General features: G+C 47.5%; 1 protein-coding gene across 1 annotated transcript in view; it reads right to left on the bottom strand.

Moving 5' to 3' along the window:
• Positions 1-10800: 10800 nt before the first annotated feature.
• WLS (Wnt ligand secretion mediator) overlaps positions 10801-21239 on the bottom strand; it is a 35701-nt gene continuing 25262 nt past the window's right edge. Inside the window, exons 3-12 of the mRNA XM_009636154.2 lie at positions 19960-20084; positions 18616-18777; positions 17446-17582; positions 16883-17051; positions 16605-16702; positions 16207-16270; positions 15237-15380; positions 13493-13576; positions 11838-11991; positions 10801-11295 (exon numbers count right to left, since the gene is read on the bottom strand). Coding sequence (XP_009634449.1) covers positions 11186-11295; positions 11838-11991; positions 13493-13576; positions 15237-15380; positions 16207-16270; positions 16605-16702; positions 16883-17051; positions 17446-17582; positions 18616-18777; positions 19960-20084 — 1247 coding nt within the window. The 3' untranslated portion in view covers positions 10801-11185. The remainder of the gene's footprint in view (positions 11296-11837; positions 11992-13492; positions 13577-15236; positions 15381-16206; positions 16271-16604; positions 16703-16882; positions 17052-17445; positions 17583-18615; positions 18778-19959; positions 20085-21239) is intronic.

Below are 21239 nucleotides of genomic sequence, written 5' to 3'. Positions count from 1 at the left end.
GCCCCCCCCCCCCGCCGTATTGTAGCGTCTGTCGCCAGGCCTGCATCAGCTGTGTGGAAGGCTACTGCAGCAGTATCATTCCTATTTGTGATTCTATCTCTTAGTTAATCACTTAAGCAATTTCTGTCTGTAGCCAAATCTCACTTTGGGAGGTACAGCAGCACCTAAAGTGTTAGTGAGCACTTGTGAAGGAAACATTTCTCAGTCCTTCCCCAAACTTATTCTTCCAAAACCATTTGTGGTTTTCCAGGTCATGGTTTCTGATTTCTCTGATACTTGCTGCCTCACTGACTCCATGGTATTCTCCCATCTATTTTGAGTCCACTTCTGTCCTTACTCAGTAGCCTTGTAATGCCTGCCTCCTATCCCAGACTGAAAAAAAAAAAGGGTCTTTGGACCTATTTCCTACTACTCTGGATTTTTTTCCAACACAAAAAAGCCCAGAGGATTTTCTCAAGGAGCTTCAATCTTAACACAAGGCCCTGTCAAGTCCTGTCATCATTCACTGCATTATTTACTAGAGGGAAATTAAATCAGATGCTCAACTACTGGGCCAGCAGATGCAAGCTCTCTCGAAGTCAGCTGCTGATAAAGATTAGGGCTGATTCTCAGCTCAGCTACACAACACATAAGCAGAACACCCAACTTTTGCAAGGCACTCAGAAACACCCAGGGTAGAGCTTGGATCGAAAGCCATCCAAAGTAAGGGGAGCTATAACTGACATGTTAAAAAAATAGCCTCTAAAGCCAGTAAGGTGCCCAGTTCCACTAAGCTACTTTGAAAGTTTCTGTCTGAAATAATAATAATAATAATGATGAAAGAAAATTAAAATAAGGGAATAAATCAGATCTCTTTAACAGTACCCTAATCAACCTTGCTTCATGCTTAATACAAAGGGATGGAAATTAGTTCTAATAAACTGTACTTCTATTACATTCTATTACATTAGAGAATTATTAATGCTGTAATCACAGCTGCTGAATCACAACCATGTGGAGAGCTGATGCTATTCAGAAGTTTTTCTCCTGTTGTTAATCAGTCATCTCAAGAAACCTGTGTTCAGCTCCATAGGTGTAAACACGAGGGGTTGCCCGCTGGCTAACCACGTAAGATTACCTGTGTTAGGCTGTGAGCAAAACCTCATGCAGTGAAACGTCAGGAGGAGCGTTGCTGCGGTGGCAAGGTGCCCAGAAGAAGTGCAGAGGACAGGCGTGGTCCTGCTCAGCGATGCACGACGTGCGTGCCCAGAGGCCCCGGAAGGCTGGCAGCAGCATGCTCCCATGCAGGTATCACTGCGTGGGAACTTGTGGAGATCTGCCTGGACATGTCAGCAGCAATTTTCTACAGGATTTCATTCAGCATGCCCTTTCTCTTTGCTTTGTTAAGGCCTCTGCAATCCCCAAACATCTTAGTTTTAAAATCCAGATGTAATCCTAAAACATCCCACTTCAAGGTGTCTGGCACCATCAGCTGACCCATGCCCATTTCTCTCCTGACTCTCCCCACCGCCTCTCAAATATTCTCTGTTTAGAGTCCATGTTTCCATCTCTTGCAACACAAATGCTGTTCCTGAGGTACCTGACTGCGGATTCCTAAGCTGACCATATTTGCCAACTGATTTTTGGAGCAGCCATAGTGCCGGTTCCCAAGTCCTTCCCTCGTGTTCCCATCCCCAGCACAGGATGCACTGTGCTTTGGCAAGATGAAGGTGCTCTTTCTCATGGGCAGCCAATGGTTCGAACCCCTGTTTGCTGCTCTTTGCATGTAGTTTTCCATTAAAACCATTTAAACAAGACCCCAGACCGAAGGCCTGTGCCCAAACCTGCACAAGACTGTGAAGTCAGGGCATTGCAGATTATCCAGCTTTCCAGGACTGTGTCCTTGGGGATTCCTAAATCCACAGGGTGCTATAATGGTATGTGGGCTGTCCTGACTACATGCATTTGGCAGTGAAAGTGTCCTGTGCATTTAATCTCCTGCAGGGACTTATTTGAGGAAATGAAAAGATTTCTCTCCAAGAGTTGAGACTTGCCCTGTGCAAGTCATTTCCCCAAGTCCTTTGGGCTATGGCACGAGCATCTGCGAGCAACAAGCAGCATCCCAGATGAAAACATGGCTAGACTGTGACGAAAGTTGTCACAAAAGCCCTTTTTAATCCAGGCAATGCTTGTGTCCACTTGAAAGAGTTTCCCTTTCTCACCCGCCTTTGCTGGGGTTTTGAGTGCTGGCAAAGCCACAAGCGGCTGGCTGTAGGCAGGCACAGAGTCCCACATAGCTCCATCTGTCTGCTGCAAGTGGCTCAGGGGAGGCTTTAATCGCCTCTCACCTTCTCTTTGCTGGAAAGCAATTCCTGTCCCTCATGTGGCTGCTTTTACGGTTCTTGTCTCTCCAGGCAGGATGACTGGCTCAGCCTAATAACCTGCAAGTTTGCCTGAATCCTATCATTAATGGGGATTTCCAGACATGATTTATAAAACATCATTTCTGGTGTTTATGAGGTATTTATTAGCCACAATAAAATGTTAACTAGTAATTAGTAGCTTATTCACTATCTCAGCTAGCCATGTTTGTTCAAAGGCAGACATCCCATTTTCAGACAAAATTCTCCAAGCCTTCCAAGGTTTTGGGTGGATTACCATTCCTCAGCCGCTGTCCATATGAACACAATTAGGTGGTTGTGCCTGGGATCTCGGCCTTTTTGGCAGGTCTCTTTCAACCGCAGAGCCCAGCCTGCCAGCTGTGTCTCGCCCGCATTAGGCAGCTGAGCAGGGCTCAGCTATGGGCTACCTCGCTGGGCACAGAACCGAGCCAAGACCAGCACAAGCTAGAAGGCAGCTCTTTCCAAGAGGTGTCTGTGTGATGAGTAAGGCGGTATGAAAAGCCAATGGGCTCCTATGGTCAGGGAAGGATTTCTGACTCTTCTCCAGGGATTACAGTAGGAAAGAAGCTATGAGTCAATTTAGCAGAGGCAAAGGAGTGGGAAGGTCTCCAGCCTCCTTGGAGAAAGGCTGGAGAGGAGAGAGACATGTCCTGTGCCGTACCTCTGCCTTGGGTGGGACAGACCGATCGAGGAGGGACATGGCCACGAGATGCTGGCTCAGTGCCCCCACTGTTGGTCAGGATTTGCTTTGGCTGGAGCTGACAGAAACCAGAGAAATTTTAAATGGAAATTTTACAGGAAATCAACTATTTGCGAGATTCCGCTCCCCGCCCCCCCCGAGAAGGCAGAGCACAGAGGGAGCAGGGCGAGAGGTGCCGTGTGCTGCTTTGCTTGCTCCTGCCCCAGAAAACTGCCCGGGGTAATCTCTGGAGCTGCGAGCTGGACCCGCAGAAGGGACGGGTGAAGATGATCAGATCCCTTTTCTGTAGTGATTTTGCCAGAGACTGTTTCTGTTATGTCAGGACTCCCTTGGGATTGCACAAGAACGTACTTTCCCAGGTTACCAAGCCCAGGCAGTGCTCCTCACTGCTTTTCTCTCCATGTTTAGGGTAGCAAACCCCCCTTTCCCGTTGCTTAGCAAACATGGGGTACACCCCACCAAACTTTCATTGATTTCCTTTGGAGAGGAGAGTCTGCAGGGTCTGCTCTTAACTTCAACCTGGAGCTATGTGGATGAAATCACGCACTTCAATGCTTTAGAGCATTGAAGCCTTGCTTTAGGCCCACACATAGCCCACACATACAACCCCCACCACTGCCTTCTCCACGCTTGCTCCTGGCAGGGAGGATGAGTGAGGGGTGCCCGTTCCTGACGACAGATGGGTCACCCCAGAAACAGGCTTCATTTAAGGTTTGACAGCCCTCAGCTCCCATGTGGATTCCCATACAACCCATTCTTACCCAGACAGCATCAGTGAGTGGCAGTCAGGCTGAAACCAGGTCAGAACATGGGTGCTTCAGGCAATTCTGGATTAGAAACCAATGTATTTTACTTCCTATACCACTACAGAGGAAGTTCTGTGAACTCCAGTTCTGACCTCCTGAAGTTAAAACGTCCAACTTCTGGGTACCACTGAGACACGACACAGCACTAACAGCACCCAGAGGCCCTTGGCGTCTTGCTGGGGGATCCCCAAGTGAGCTGGGGTACAGCAGTGAGCACAGCACCCCAAAGCTGGGGGATGGGCACCCGTTGTGCTTTGTCCTCGCCGTGCTCCATTTCCACCGCTTTTCCTCTGGTGCCCACCCAGGCTTTCCTTTTCTTGTGGGAGACGGAGCTTGACAGTCAAGGCCAGTACAGCCATTTTCTTAATATTGCCTTGAACGTCTCTGATTCCTGTGGAGAGGTACAAGACAGCAGCTGAAGGCAGAAAAAGGATTTTCCTCTGGAATTATGTAAATTATTATTAAACCAGAGGATGTGTGTCACCAGTACATATTGCTTCTCAGAAAGGATTTCTCTTCCCAGTAATGCCAATACTTGTGAGTGCAGTTCAGCCTGTAAAATATTTATTAGAAAATGTTCCAGAGTGGCTTATCTGATTTTGAGACATAACATCCATCTCATGAGTGAGCCTCATCTGTACCTGGAAGAGTGCCCTTCCTCCGGAAACTCTGGAGGGCTTTAAGCACAACAAAATGGGGGAGGAAAAATAGAAGGCATTTGTGTTTTCTTCTACGATGATGGATATTTTCTTTCCTTGACTCGAGATAATGAAACAGTCAAAGGATAAGACAATATTTAAACGGTTTCAGCAATGAATTCACTGTATGGAGCCATCACTTGTCAGTGGACCTGAGTCGGGAATAAAAACCTGCCCTGCAGCCGGCCTGCGAGCAAGTGGGGAGCACAGGCTCCAATGTCCCCCAGCACTCGGCACAGCAGCGAGGAGGGGTAACACACCATAACACCTACCCTTTAGGAATCTGCAGAGGAGATTTGGGAAGCTGTTGCCAACCAGCACGATCTTCAGAGAGGCTCCTGCAAAGGGCTGGATGCCACGGAAGGAGGATTAATCGCATTAGTTTATCTCAGCCCAGTAATCCAAATTAATGGCAGTGAGAGCAAGCCCTTCCAGTGGGGCCTGAAGGGGCAATTCATGGAAACGCCTCAGCAATGTGTGCCTGGGTAATAGCAGCAAATGGAGGGCCCTGGAGCAGATGCCATCGCAGCTAGGGCTGGGGGGGAAGCAGAGTGGGTGCTGCTGGAGCAGCGCTGGCAGCCGGAGGCAGCTGAGCCTCTGCCCCTGCTCAGGAAAGGCTCGCCTGGTGCAGCTCCAGCTCCAGACTTACCTCTTAGACATCAGAGATGGAGAGGCAGAAGGTGCCAACAATTATAGCCATGATAAGATCTTGTGTTTTATTTAAAACTCTAGATCTAAAGCCCGAAGTGTGTATTGATTTCCTATAATAGTCTCTGGCAAGGGAAAAGCTCAAAGAGCCATCGGCTCCTGTACAGTGTAACGTCAGGTGCTAAGTAGGAATGCAGACCCGTGACACGTGTCTGCGTGCCAACCACAGAGCAAAATCCTTCCAGAAAGAAATCTGTTGCTGCTCATTGCTTATTTTACCCCAATAAAAATGCACTGGCTGTGTCTCATCTTTGAGAGCAGGAGTGGCAGTCATTTATAACAAGAACCAGAGTGGACCTGAACAGCAGTCCCCAGCTCCGTACATCTTTATCTCCTACACCTCTTTCCCCAGCAATACAGCCAATGCTTTATTTTCATCATAATGAAATCCCATACAACAGCCGTGGGCTACAGGATTTGTGGTGGGAGACGGGACGTGTTTCAGCATCCCACAACATACTAATTGTCGGGACTGCTGAGGGTGGGTTTAAAAGGGACAAGGAGAAAACACCAGCACCTCCCTCTCCCCAGCCAGTGCTCATCAGCACCATCGGACCTGGGGACAATGTCAGGCACCGCTGGGACACTCAAACCCACCCAGTCACAAGTTGCTTCTTCCATTTTTAAGCTAGAATACACAGGCCAAATCTGCCCCACAAGCCTTGCTGCTGGAGCTCATGGCCAGCAGGCATGCGGCAGCACACAGCCATATAACCTTCAGTCATTTTTGTCACCCTTCCCTGGGCCTTTCCTAGATCTAATGTCCCCTTTCAGAGGGATGGGCATCGGGGTCACAAGCCCAGTTCCCCCAGTGCCTCCCAGAACATCACTGCATGTATCACAGTACAGACTTCTTGTGGCTCCTTTGCTGTTGATGAGTCCCCCAGGAGGGAAGGAGCAAAGGGAGCTCGGGGCATCGCTGTCACCCCACGCTGAGGTTTCTGTTTTAAGGCAGATCAGCCCAGCCCTCACACCTCACCTTGCACCAGTGCAACTGGGAGCAAAGGAACGGCAGACAAGGCTGCACTGGAGTCTGCTGCAGCTTCTTGCTTTGCTCTTCAGTCACAAACCAGTTTTAAGAGCAGAAAGAGACTCTGGTCCTAGACTTCTCCTAAGAAAATGCAGAAAGCGGTCTCATGAGAAAAACAGTCAAACTGTTCCAATCAAAGACCATTTGCTGACCTCAAGAACTGTCATCCCCAGCTCACCCACAAAGGTCTATCGCAACCCATTTTGGCTGCTCATAGCAACACCATATAGCCTCTTAAAAAACCTCTCAGGTAGTTTTTCCCATTCCCCTCCAGTTCTCACCGTGTCCCTGCCCAGCAGCACAGAAGCACAAAGCTCCTGGGACAGCTCTGACCCCAAGCAGCACTTTGCAGGTAATAGGAATTTCTACACAGAAGCAAATTTCCCACATTTTTAGAGGTGAGAGATTTTTTTAATTGGGTTTTTTTTGTTTGTTTTTCTAAATCTGGATGAAGGCAGGTTCCGCTGGCAGCAGAGGGCAGCAAAGGCCTGCCAGGGCAGGGCTGAGCCCCAGCCAGCACAGAGCCCAAGTAAGAAACCTGGGAAGAGAAGCCATGTGGGAAGGTGGCAGTGGTTTTACAGTTATTTAAAATTCATGAATTTGCCTTTTTGAAATTCATTAGATCCTGAACGTGCTGTACTGCCTCTAGTTTGTCTTTGAGCAGCCCTAGTTCCTCGTCGCGGCAGAAAAGCTGTAGCCGACGCAGGCTGCAGCAGAAACGGAGCCCCAGGCTCTCCCTAAAACTCAGCAGCTCGGTTCCCCTCCCATGTGCCATTTTATCAAGGCAACCCCTATTACAATGGGAACTTCGGGCTGTTGATATTGAAGTTAATCTGTTGTTATCAAATTTTCCATTAGTCCTTAAGCACAAGTCCTGGGAAACCTTTTGGTTTCTTTCCTGGATTATAGACAGAAAGACAACGCGGGGGAGAGTGGGCTCCCAGCAGCACCTTCGAATACGGCAGCAGATGGAGGATGTCCAAATCTTGACATCACGGTGGGCTGATAGCCAACATGCAAAGTTCACAGCAAAGCTGTGACAACTCCAGGACTGGCAAGCAGGGACAGGCAGGTCCAGGGGACAGACCCCAAAGGAAAACCCAATGGTTGTGCCTTGCCATGGGAGCACACTTCATCTGCCCGGGGCAAGGAGGGGATCAACACCCTGGTCCTGTGTGCGAGGGGAGCTGTAACTTCTGCGGCAGGAGCTGCAACCGATGCTTCAGAGACAAGGCAGAAACAGCTCTGCTGACACTTAGTCCTAAAGCAAAGGTTTTAAAGGTCAAAAAGCCATTAGCATGGAAGTGTTTCTGCAGCGCGAAGCATTTGGAGAGATGTGGGAGAAAATTGTCCGAGCAAGTCAACTGTTTTCCCCAGCAACAAGTTGTGCCACTTGCAACTGCCTGGAGTAAAAGACCAAATAAAAGCAAACAAGGTCACAGCAGAAGAGCTAGGTTTTCTCAGTGAGTGAACCAGGCCGATGACAAATCCACAATATTGTATATTTTATTTAAATTAACAAAACTACACGTTTTCCAGGTTGCTTAAAGCATTCTGTAAAAACTGAACTCAAACTAAACAAAAAAGGATATATTTTAATAAGACCCAGGGACTATTTTCTGAGACATATGAGTAGGGCTTAGGAATTAAGAAATAAAAAAACCCACACACACGCGCACACACACATACACGCGCCCCGTAAACAAATTGTTAGTGTTTGACACAAAATTTGGTTTTAAAGCTGCAATTCCCCATTTGTAAGGAGCCTTTACAAAATGCGACGCTATACTAAGTTGTAAAAGAAACCATGGACACATCTATTGGAACAACATAAATATCACGTAAGAACCCAACATAAAAAGGATGTTAAAGTCGCAAAGTCGAGCGCTCAGCCAGGAACATGCTGGAGTTACAATGATGTGCGTTAAGTTAATTAGCTTTGTAATAGAACAACTGCTGCAAGTAGGAACAGTGCTTGGACCTACTAGCACTTATTTTCCTTATGTGAATTGCTTACAAGTTACATTTTGCCATCTGTGTTGAACGTACAGTCCCAGCACTTATTACACATACAATAAAATGTCCCCCCCTCCTTTTTCTTTTCCTTTTAAACCACATTCCCTTTCAGTACAGAGGCATTGTCATCCTGCTTTACAAAATAAAACAACCCCAAACTCATAAAAAATTATTCATGTTCCAGTTCAAGTATCCAAAATCACCCAGAGCTACCTCCTTAAGTAGTGTTCAGGACTTTTTCTGTGCTACAGTTACTTCACACGCTCGGACATAACAGCACACAAGGGACTCACCCGGAGCGATGCATCCGGCGTTCCTCTGCTCTGACCCTGTGTCCTGGCTGAGATGCTGCAGGGGCAGGGCAGGGGGAGCTGGGGATCCCGGTGAGGGCAAACAGAACAATGAAGAGAATTGCTTTCTTTTAAGAAAATCCAATAATAGCTCCAATTAACAAAAATGGACCAGCCTTTCTGCAGATGGGGTCTGCCTGGCATGCTGCACCCTAATCAGAGACCCGTTTGATGGTGCACAACTTGGGGTTCCCAGCAACCAAAAGGATGCAAGATTACCTACGCTTCCCTCCCTTTCTTCATTAGTGTTGAGCTCTTAATAAATGGTATTTTAAATGATGCTTTACAGAGTGCTGTTCTTACTGGGATTGTAACAGCCCAGCACCTCCCGGTGCAATTCGTTTGGCGGTCAGCAGCCCCAATGAGAAATTCCTTCTTGGGAAAGGCTGGTGAGGAGATGGGGTGCCCAGTGGGCCCTGCATGCAGCCAAGGGGGTGTCAACTTCTGGCCCCATTCCCTGGTGGATCAGGAAAATAAGGAATTATTTGAACACCTCACCCCATCTGAAGCATTGACTTGTCTAAGAAATATGGGGGAGGGAAAGCAAAAGGCAAGGGAAGTTGGTGCTGTATTTGGTTACTAACATGCTTGAAACGGTGACAGGGATGGTTAGAGCTGAGCTGAGCTGCCTCCCTGGAGCTGCAGCCCCGTGCAAACAGCGGGGTGGGTGCACCGCGGTGCACGGGGCAGCCAGGGACGGGCACAACCGAGTACAAGCTGTTTGCTGGGGTGGGAATCGTGATGAATCAGCACCTCCTGGTGCAAACCAGTGCCCTAGATGCATAGCCTCACCTTCTGCCCAGAGCCCCGAACCCACATACAAACCCCAACGTGACAGAAAAGCCAGCACACAATGGGCTTTAATCGCATGTCGTAACGCGTACATTGGCTAGAGACAGAGTAAGGTTTCATAGGTGATTTCACTTCTGGTATTTCCCAATTATACTTTCATTTTGCAGCCTTAATACTCTAACAATTGATGTGTAATTTCAGAAGTTTTAAGAATCCAAGAACAACATGTCCCTTTTTCCAGGACAGTGCTTCTACTGGTACCCGCAATCACTGCCTGTCAGCAGCTTTGGAAGCTTCCCCTCTCTCCCTAATCTCTGACTGCAGTAGCAGATTCTTATCTTTTAGGGACAAAGCTGGGAGGTTGAGTTACATGTCACTAGCAGTTAACACAGATGCTTACTAGTGCCAGATAACAAGGCCCTCTAGATCCTCCAGGCCCTGGAAGGTCTGCCCTGAGCAGCACAGACCCTTCTGGCCATGCTTCTTTCCTTTTTTTTACATGCCATTAACACTTCTCTTAACTGGTCCCCAGCACAGTCCAGTTTAAGGCTCCACCCAAGATCAGTTCCCAGTCCCCTTGCACTGCCAACAGTGTCACAGCCAGACCCTCCCAGGCATAGCATGGGGGTGAGCAAACCTCATCCTCTGCTTTTGCTCTGAAAAGCAAATACCCGCATTAGCGCGTGACAAGCGGATTTTTACAAGTCTGATAATCCCTGGAAGAATCCAGCTCTGCCAAGCGTGCTCCGTCCTGGCAGTGCAAGGAGGAGCAGGATTGCCCAGCGTCCTCTGCCCAGCTCACAAGCATGGGAACAGGGAATGCACCGACCCTCCTGTGGCTTTTCTCTTCTCCCCATGGCACGTAAGCAGCATAAAAATGAAGGAGCCGTAACAAACAAGATGGAGGAGGAGAAGAAAACCAAGGGAAGCTAAAGGGGCTGAGAATAGGCAGAAGCTGGCTGTGGGACCAGTATCCCTGGGAACTTTGGGACAGGAGCAATCCTTTCTCCTGCAACTCAGTTCAGGCATCCAGTTTTTACATTCCCTTATATTTAACAAATAGCTGCAAAACCTACTGAGAAAGCACATTGCTGCTTCTACTAAAATCTTACATATTACAAACAGCCTACTCCTTCCCCAGCTGCGTTTCATTCAAGTGACAGAGGCTTGCTGCAGAATTGCAGGGCTGTACTAAAGACCTCAGCTAAGGTTCAATACAACTATAGATGGTGTCATTAAATGGTTTTAAAATGAGGCTTTAGTTCTGCCCCTTCGCCCCCCCCGACCAGCACCTTGTTTAAAGTTGCACACAAGAAGAAAACTCGAAGTACTGAACTCGTGCTCACCAACTGAGCTCCCTGCACCACCTTTATGCACAGGCACACGGTAGCCAAATACAAACTGCCCCACGACAGCTCTGCCCCTTCCTACCTTCTGAATCTGCGACTTTGCAACCTTAATGCTTTTCTAGCAGGTTTTTACGTGCTTGAGTGTAACACAATATACATATCCCTCCCCCCAGAAATAACTACACCATATTAAAGAGTTTACAAATGTTCTGCTCAGTGTCACTGCTCTGTGAAAATACACTAGATACGGGGTGCTCGAGAAGCAAGTTAGGTCAGAGAGATCTCCTCCCGGAGGGCGTTGTGTTGTCCTCTGCTCTCCACCCCGCTCTGGGTCCCAGCTGAGGCCACCTCAGCATTACGCCTGAGCCTCCTTGCGAGCCAGCTTATAGACCTCCATCGGCCTGTCCACATGGGTGATGGTGGTGGTGAGCTGAAGCTCTTCCCCGCTGTTTACTCCCAGGTCACCTGAGAAACAAAGTTCCTCTGTTAGCCTGGTCTCACAATAAAATATTTGACAATTAGAAAGCAAAAGATGCGGTTTGTTCCCTCCAGGCTCTCAGGCTCTACCTGAGCTATGAACCATGCAACACTTCTATAAATGCTTTTATTGACAGTCATTTAAATACAAGCATATCAGTAAAAGACTATTTCTGTGCTACTGAAGACACTGATAAAGGAAACCAACAGCACTGCCATTCTCCACGTGCCCAGGTTTCTGTTTTCTCCTTTCCTTGTCCCTCCATTTGAGCTACACAGTTACAGCTGGGCAATCCTAAAAAGTACAAAAAACATCTAGAAGGTTTTAAGACAGCCTTGGCTAAATACTCAAACCTGTCTAACCTAGTAATTAATCAAAATGCCTGCTAGGAAAAAAACAAACCATCATTTGCATAACATTTCAGTGTGCTGAACGTGTACTTTGGTCCAAAAAAAATGCACGAAAGGTATCACCCACTTTACATCGCTTTCTTGCCGTGACAGGCTTCAGATAATTCAGAGGCACTTACCGTTCGAGTGGTCTTCACCATAATTCTTGTGCGACGGTGCATACAGGAACATCAGGGCAAAGACGTAGAGGTTCCACATCCCGTAGATGCCGGTGAAGAAGGCGCTGTTTGCTTGTATCGTGATGTCCCCCCACTTCCAGTGGCCTTCGGTCACCTGTCCAGGAGAAAGCAGACACGCATGGGCCAGTCAGTAAGGCCAAATCCTACAAAAATACAGAAGTGACCCCCTAAAGCATTAACTTGGAGTAAATCAATAAGAACAGCGTCAATTCCACAGGATCGAGTAAACGGGAGTATAACAGATGCAGCGAGCAGAAGTCAGGCTAGGATTCTCCTCTTTAGCCTTAATCTGCAGGAAAAAAAAATGGTCCTTACAAAATGATTGCATCAGGATTTCTTTAACTTTGATTTATCATTCTTAAAGGTGACAAAATCTCTCGTATTCTGCGACATATTCCTGCCATAACTGATGCGTTCAGCAGAGATTGCCACATAAAGGGCAGTACCTAGGAGACAGCTAGTTACATCTGAAAACATTAGACTTCTATAAATAGACCTTTTACAGAAGGAAAACCAGCATGAATAATGCGAAGAGCTAATGTGCTGAATGCCTGCTTGCTGCTTCTGTCTTACGAGAGGGGCCTGGGCTGACAGCATCAGCCTTAGACACGTGGAGATTTGTCAAGATTTATGAAAATATCATCAATATTAATATTACTCAAATCATCAATATTAATATTACTTGAAGATATGCAGACTGTTCACACAGAAACATTGTCTCTCCATTAAAGAAAAAGACATAAGTGGGAAAGGCAAAAGCTAAACTAGCTGGAAAAGAGCAGCTGAACAAGACTGCATTATGCCCATATGCAGCGATGGTTACGGTCATCAGCACTCAATGATGAATCAAATTGCCAAGTGGCATTTCCCAAACCATTGCTTCAACGAAGAGATTTTTGAAAGCAAAATCATCTGCTGCTGTATTTTGCACTGGGACCCACCACGCACCCCAAAGCATAAGTGGTGCGGTGAGGGAGAAACGGCTCCTGCACTAGTAATTCTGCAATACTGGACTTGCGAGCCTGTACCCGTGGCTCTTCTGAAGCTACAAGCTGCCTATGCTTAGGAACAACCAGAAATGACATCTCTGAAACAGGTGCAATCTTAAAAGTCACTTGGAGTCAACATCAAAGTACATTTAAGTAGCGATGTAAGCTCATCAGACTGCATCGGAGCTCAGAATAAATAGGTATAGATACTGTTGAAAACAGCAGGGTTGCAAAGTCAGCCCGGGGAAGACTGAATTCTGCTTTTTCTCTGTGGGCATACAAAGCCACTGAATTTTTTCAACGCGAAGAGAAGATTTTCCTCTTGCTGGGTTCTCAGAAATGACTAAACTGTGTTGGCTGCAGTTTCAAACATCACAGCCCCAAACTCTACCGTGAGCCAAAGGCCTTTGTTGAAGGCTTCAGCCTAAGCAATTTTATGGCAGTGCTTCAAATAAATTAAAACAACTTCTTAAAAGTCAACTTATTATCAAGTCTGCTTATAACAGGCATGCCTTGTCTGAACAGCAAGTGAGCCAATCTCATTAGCGGCTGGGGAATGGAATTGGGGGCTGATGTTCTCAGACGGAGCCGAGTTTTGTCACCCACCTGGCTCACGATGAAGAAGATGACCGTCATCGCTGCACAAGCCAGGGTAATAAGCATCAGGAACTTGAACCTAAAAATCAGCCCCTATTTAGAGAGAAATGTCACTGGTCACATTAACAGAATCCACAAAACCCACTTTTGTTTTTAGCATATACAAAACACAAGTATAAGCAAAAAAAAAAAAGCAAAGAAAAAAAAGGGTCCAACCCACGAAACCCCAAAGCAAAACAACCTCCACCCACTCCTGTGTGCCGTGTTCACGACAGCCCATATTCTCCGCTCCCCACACGTCTGCATTCCTCCCGGATGCTCTGAGCGGGCTGTGCATGTCTGGACAGCTCTTGCTTTCCATTACATTTGCTTTTGTGACTGATTTACCAGGAGTTAACGTGGAAGAGGAGGCATGTCAGTATGAGCCATGGGTTTCATCCACCAGCCAGCCTGATAGCTCACAGCTTTTCTTAAACAAACATCTGTGGAGAGCTCGCATGGCTTACCAAGATGAGCCGGTGTTTCTACAGTGTGGAAACCGATAACCAGACTAATCCTCACCTCCATGGTCTGTCTGGCTGGAAACTGCAGCAATTCTCAACGCCTGTCAAAACTATGCTGGCTATTACAGAAGAATGTAGATTATAAGACAAACCATGGCGCAAGGTCACTTGGTTGGGAATCTGACTGCACACCATACTTGCTGCTTTCACTAGTTTTACTTTTTTACTTACAAATTCTTTTGGTTTTGTTTCTGTGCGTGCATGTTGTTTTTTTTAACCTGTTTCTGGAATTTTGGTGGAAATGTCAGCGTGCACGTAATTACTGTGCCACACTGCGACAAGTGACTATTAATTTAACTCTTCCAGACCAGATTCATGCTTGCTAGATGTTTGTATGTAGAGCACGGCTGCAGCAGCTCTACAATAGGAACTGAAGTCTTGTGCCTCTTGCTAAAAGGAAAGATGGAAAAAATATTCAAAATCTTATTCAAATTCTCTCAGGTTGGATTTTCTAATTTTTATGTGTATTTCTGATGGGTGATAACTGGCCTGTTTAAATCAGAAGCGACCATAACAGAACAACATTGGTGATAAATATTTACACGCCCATGGAAACAACAGGCACTCTCAGCTGAAGCACTTAAAGCGAACTCGTTGTGTTTTGCAGCAGATAAAGACAGCTGGGACAGAAACAATATACAAAATCACAGGCTAAAAACGGGGATAATGAGCTGAACATGCCGCATTTTGATCTTGGCAGGACAGTTTCCCTCCTGCAACTTGGTTAGGAAAAGACAACCCCCCAAAATCTGAATTCATGCCATGGAAAACCAGGGTGGTCTTAGCAACTTTCCATTACGCACCATCATTAACGTTACAGAAGGGGAAAGGGAGGTACAGGGAGCTGGTGGGCTTACACGCCACAGTAATTGAAATGGTAGTTTGGCCAATTGTCTTCTATCATCCAACACGTCAGCAAGCTAGGAGGTAGCAACTACTCAGAGAAAAAGAGCGCTAGCTCACATACCCTCCCAATAGTTTAAAATACTTCATTGGGACTAAAGACCCAAATAAAGAATAAACTTCACAACAGTCAAACGAAAAGGCATTTAGGGGATTTGAGTAACACAAGAAAGCCAATACAGATCAGATCTTCCAGTTCAGGACTATATGGATAGAGAAGGTATAGACTTTAAGGTCAAAAATGTGTTTTAAAAATAAAGAATCTGTGCAACAAGAAGGGACGTTACCTCGTAATGAAGGCGGCGAGCCTTGCTCATGGCGGGGAGGCTTGACTGCTTTCCACTGATGTTTCTGAACACTTGGAAGACCATAAAACACAGGAAGAGAAAATAGAGACACAAGCAGATTCCCGCGACTATAATAAAGGCCATCTGGGCAGCGCAAGTTAAGAGAAAATGGTATGAGATAAACAGAAATAATAGAAAACATTATTCAGGCAATTCACTTATTCACTTATATCAACCCACAGATCATAATTAAACTTCCAGCAGACAGCAATCACTCAGGATCGCAGCCTGCCCGTGAGTGAGGCAGCGCTGGGTGAGACCCCAGCTTGGTGGGGAGCACGGGCTCCGATGTCCCCCAGCGCTCGGCACGGCAGCGAGGAGGGGTAACACACAGAAACACCTGCCTGTTCGAAATCTGCAGAGGAGATTTGGGAAGCTGTTGCCTACCAGCACAAAGTTCAGAGAGGCTCCTGCAAGAGGGCTGGATGCCACAGAAGGGGGACTAACCATGTTAGTTTATCTCAGCCCAGTAATCCGTATTAACGGCAGTGAAAGCAAGCCCTTCCAGCAGGGCCTGAAAGGGCAATTCGTGGAAATGCCTCAGCAATGCGTGCCTGAGGAATAGCAGCAAAGGGAGCACCCTGGAGCAGATGCCATCGCAGCTGGGGCTGGGGGAGGAAGCAGAGTGGGTTATCGTGATGACACCCAGGACCTAAATCCCCTGTGGTTCCCCCCAAATCTCAGACATCTTGAGAAGTTCAGTTCTCCAGTGACTTCCCCGGGCACAGCACCAGTCCCTGGAAGTACCCAGCACCAAACCTGCCAGGACCGCTTCTTCCAAACACCACCAGCATTTCCCGCAGCACCCGAGTCCCACCTCACAGCCCCCGCCTGCCAAAGGAGGAGGGTTTCCCCACACCTCCCTTTCCTACCGACACAGGAGCCTGCCCTGAGCCTGGTGGAAGGATACAGCCAGCTCCGTGCCAACTTCAGTGGTCCAGATGCTGTAGAATGGGTTCTTCAGCTGCACTCCCCTGCAAAGAGGAGAGAAAACACAGAGCTGCTGCAGAAGCCAACAAGCTCGGAAAGCCCTGGAAAAAAAAAGCCCCTGCCGCCCGGAAAGAGCCGGTCACGCCGCTTTCCCTTGTAGGCGAGGAGGAGACAAGGTGGGAAGCGTTTCTTTACACTTGTCCCTGTGGGACAAGATACTCTGCTGGAAAACACACCAGCACGCTTCAGTGTGCTCACGGGAGCCTCTCCTCACTTCATGAGATGGGGCCATGCACCCAGCCACGGGGGTTAAACCGCTGGTGCCTGCTGCAGGAGGTGCACAGGGAAGGCTGGCCCCAGGAGCAGCGCTGCACCTACCTCTCGCACATGTCAAAGATGAAGAGGCAGAAGGAGCCAACAGCTATGGGTCCAACCTGCTTCCAGTATCCCGACAGACGATTCCGCTCATTCTGGTCCTAATTGGAGGGTCAAGAGGTGGGGAGGAGGAGAAAAAGGAAAAGCAAGCTAGCCCAAAGTCCTCTCACCTGGAGCAAGTCCCCACAACATTGTTTCCAACGCTCAAGAAGTACAAGGGAGTGGCCAGGTATCTTTGCAAGTGGGGCTGGAAACCACCTTCCCTTCTGTTTCATACCCACCATCATGTGCTCTCCACAGAAGATGATCCAAAACGACAGGAGCATAGCATAGAAAATGCCTTGTCGAATGTCTCCAAAGAGCAACATCCAAGTCCAGTCAAATCCAATGGAAAACCACTCCACAGGGATGTTAATGAACGTCATGGAAATTCCCAAAGCAAAGATGACCCTGGAAAGGCAGAAACACCATCTCTTTCTAGCTTGCAAGGCAAGGACACAGAGTCCCAGAAGCCAAAGCTCTGCATGAAGAGCAAGAGAAGAAAATCTGGCACTGTTTGGGCAGTGGCAGTGGGGTGTCACCTCCTGCCAGCAAACCCTCTGGGGCTAGGCCTCTCCGAGCAGCCGTGGACAAACGCAGCTACTCATTCTCTATGGGTTTAATGGGAAAGAAAAGAGAAGCTGTGGATGTGTCCTGCTCCCAGTGTGCCTAGGTAGAGGGAGGGGACAGAGAAGAGACCATCCCTGTCTCCCCAAACATGGGCTCTGCCTGGGAGCCGTGACCACCTCGGTCAGTGTCCTCTTGCTTGAGGGTGACCTTACCCAGCACGCAAGCCCCTACTCACTTCTCCAGCAGGACGGGAGCGCGTGTCATCAGTGTGATCCGTCTCCAGTACCAGACCATGATAATTAAAATGCTGGGTGTGAGGAAGGTCTTCATGGCAAACCACACTTTTGTAAAGCCTCCGTTTTGATGGATGCCCTGAGGAAAACCAAAGTGGAATGCAGCAGCTGTACAGGGTTTAACATCATTACTCCATGCTTTTCCTTACAGGAGCTGACAGGAGAGGCATGTACATGGCAGTACATGTAAGCTCACATAGATGCAACTACTCTTTGAAAGATGTGGTTTGCCCAACACAGGAAAGGGAGCAGGTGCCCTACTTAGCACGCAGGCCAGCTGAGGAGGCTTCAAAAGTCCCCAAAACAAATGCCAACACACACAGCTTCCACTGCGAGGTAGACAGAGCAGTCAAGAGAGGGGCACTCTGACACAGCGTGGAAAAAACTCTCTGAATCGCTCTCAGGCACGTAACAAGATACTCACGAAGCAAAGTCACCGCTGGTGGGAAATGCATCAGCCAAATTAATGCATTTCTCCAGACACACACCCTCCCACCACCATCTGCATCCACCACGGCTGGCTGGCTTACTGCTTCTGCTGAGAGGGACAGTGGTGAGAGGTTTTCCAGCTGGGAAAAGCACCCATGGCCACCAAGCCTCAAGGGAGCAGAAGCAGGGATAGGTGACAGCCTTCCCAAACATCTGCATGGCAATGGCCAACTCCAAGACAGACCAGGTTCCCCCCCTGAACCCTGCTGTCTGTTCCTCCTTAGCTCCTATCCACAAGAGGCTTAATCAGGTGGAGAACTCTGCGCCTGAGCCAGACTGTGGCAAGAAGGAGAGGACAGAGGGGAGCTCTCGGAGCCGTGGGAAGAGCCCAGCTCTGGAGGTGGTCACCAGGCAGTGCGGGAGAGTAGCACTGCTCAAGGCTTGGGGCTCCTCAGAAGAGAGCAGTCAAAGAGGGCATCCCTCAGGAAGGGAGAAAGGCAAATCTGCAGGCAGGAGCCATCTGTGATGAAGAGTAGGATGTTTGCTGTGGATTAAAAAGGAGATCAAGAAAACAGCTGCAGCAGCCCCAGGGGAGATGATGCCCTTGCTGACCGCAGCACTGCAGGGCACAGCCGCTCTCCTGGGAGGCAGTGAGCGTGGACAGAAGCAAGATGGACACTTACCACGAGGCGGATATCCTTGATTTCCCCAATGCCCACGTTAATGCCCTTCCTCTCGTTCACGGGGAGACGGATGTTGATGAGGTAGTACTTGTGAGCCACGCTGCCGATCTCCATGAAGGGAAGGAAGTCGCAGTCGTAATGACGGCCTTCAGACTCCAGGGTCTAGCAAAAGGGCACAGAGCAGCAAGACAGAGGTCAGCCTCGGATGGACCAGCACACCTTCCATGGTGAGGGTCTGCAAAAGCCCTAATGCTGAACATAGCTGGGACCATTGCTAGCACCAAGAGCCTATTTGCTAATTCCAAACTTTGCCTGGGGTGTCTGTGCACGTTTGGAGAACATCAGCAGTTTGGAGACATTTTTGCTTAAGTTTCCGATTGATTTGGGTCATTGAGTCACTAGCGTTTAACCTCAAGCAGGTTCACATCTCAGGCTCTTAAATGTATTTAGAGTCAAAGGAGCTCTGGGATCCAAGCTTCCTCCCTCAGCAAGCACAACCTAAGCCAAAACGAAATATGCAACCCTCTCACACATGTCTTGATGTGGAGTTCCTTAAGTCCTGTCTTATTAGCAATACTCTCCTCTGTACCTTGTATGTATTTACTGCATAGATGTGGCTGTATGAAAGAGTACAGGTGTTACCAGACACGTAAGTGGGTTGCTGAAAGGGACTGTGAAATGGGAGAACAAGACACAGAGCTGAAAAATATGGTAAAGAGACACCAGATTAATTTAAGCACAGGAATTACAGTCTGCAGCACAAAAAGAAACATCTTTATTTGAACAAGATGCTCTGTTCTCAACTGCTAGCTGTGATCTCTGCTCCTAAGCTCTGTAGCTTGAGGCATTAAGAATTTATTTTAAGAAACACTTGCCCCACCTCTACAGGTTCTTTGAGTGCTGCAGTGTCCCTGGTGGGCTATTTCCTCACCACTCCTGAAGAACAAGGTTTTGTCCATCACAGAAGCACAAGATTGAAAGGTGCAAGTTCTCTAGGACAGTCTGGCACATACAGATCTCAAAGCATTCAAGTTCCAGCCCGATCACAACTGCAGAGGACGATTCTGCTTGCACCTGGAACTGTTTGTTGACCTCACGCCTTTTCTTCCTTACAGTTTTAAGTCTACCTTCGACTTTATCCCCTTTTCTCATGTCACCAAACAGAACTACTTGCACATGGAGCTCATCAGGTGTTCAAAGATTTTGAGCCAAGAGAAGGCTGACATTTGAAAGTAACGATGGAACAACTCAGAGCTTCTAGGAAGTACCATGAAGGAAAGGAAGAGGACAACTCCCACCACGCTCCCACCCCTCCCCACCTCCAGAGTCATCAGAACACCTTACTTTTGGTGAGCCAAAGGTGCATTTCAGCTTCCTGATCTCTATTGCGTGTGCTATTTCTTTCCAATCATCAAACAAGTCATCGCGATATGCTAATGAGACATCCAGGGTAATTTCTGCGTTTTCTTCTGCAAGAGTAAGGAAACATCAGGCTTGTTAGAGAGGAATGGTACAGAGCCTCTAGACACTGAAAGGACATCAAGAGGCACGCAGCTATGGAGGGGAACGGAAATTTTTCCATTCCGAATGATACAGATCAAATTACCCTTTTCAAAATATTTATCTCCTCTCTAGTAGAGAAAAAAGAACTTTTACTGGTCATAAAGGTCTGGTATCTTCCTAACGTATCATGACTTAACAGCTTACATTACAGTTGTGGGTGAAGAGCATTATTAATTCATACAACGTTAGAAACAATAATTCATATAAAACTGGAACCGAGACAGCTCCAGAGACAGGCAGTAAGCCAGAAAGCCATCCAGCAGCCCCTTCACCGTGGGCTGGCGGAGGGACAAGAAGACAGGCTTCAACACAGACTTTCTGCAGGTAACACAAGGGTATGCAATAGGTCCTCCCACTTTGGGAAGTGACTATGTTGCATCATAGTATTTGCTTTAAATTGACATTGAAATAGCACCGTTCCAGAAAACCACAAAACAGATGAAGCACACAACTGTATACACTGTATATGCAGTTAGATGAACAGTATAAAGGAGAAACCATAAACTAATGGTACATTTTGTTCATTTAGACATGACAGCAGAAGTCACCTATCAACATAACCTTAGGTTTCTTCTGGCTGTAGGTTTGCCGTCCATAAACACTGAAGCCCAACATCTTGAATAAAAATGTCTAGAATATGCCCCTTAACAGAGATGCTTTCTACCAGAGAGATTTTAAATGAAAGAAACAAAAAGGGGAAAGTCAAAACACATCACCAAAAGTCCAAATCACTTCATAATTGCCCATACCTGGGATCCTCTGCTCTTAAAAGACAAGCCAGGGTTCCCAGAGTAATAAGAAAACACCACACAAAGTTTCTTTAAAAAGAAAATTAAAAAATTGGAGTTTAGCTATGCTGGCCTTGCTAGAAAAAGGGTTGGCCTATAACCTCAGAAATGAGGATGGAGCTGATGTTTTCTATATGTTTGGTTAAACTTAAGTTGTTCTATGTAAGACTTTTGAAGCCCTCCCCTCCATGCACACCCCTTACAGCAGCGCTGGCTTGTTTCTGCCTTTACAGATGCACCAACTTGCACATCAGTAAATGCACACAGAGTTTA

The sequence above is a fragment of the Egretta garzetta genome, unplaced genomic scaffold (assembly GCF_000687185.1).
Source record: "Egretta garzetta isolate BGI_Z169 unplaced genomic scaffold, ASM68718v1 scaffold163, whole genome shotgun sequence".
Lineage (NCBI taxonomy): Eukaryota > Metazoa > Chordata > Aves > Pelecaniformes > Ardeidae > Egretta > Egretta garzetta.
This window is presented reverse-complemented; position numbering and strand designations above follow the sequence as displayed.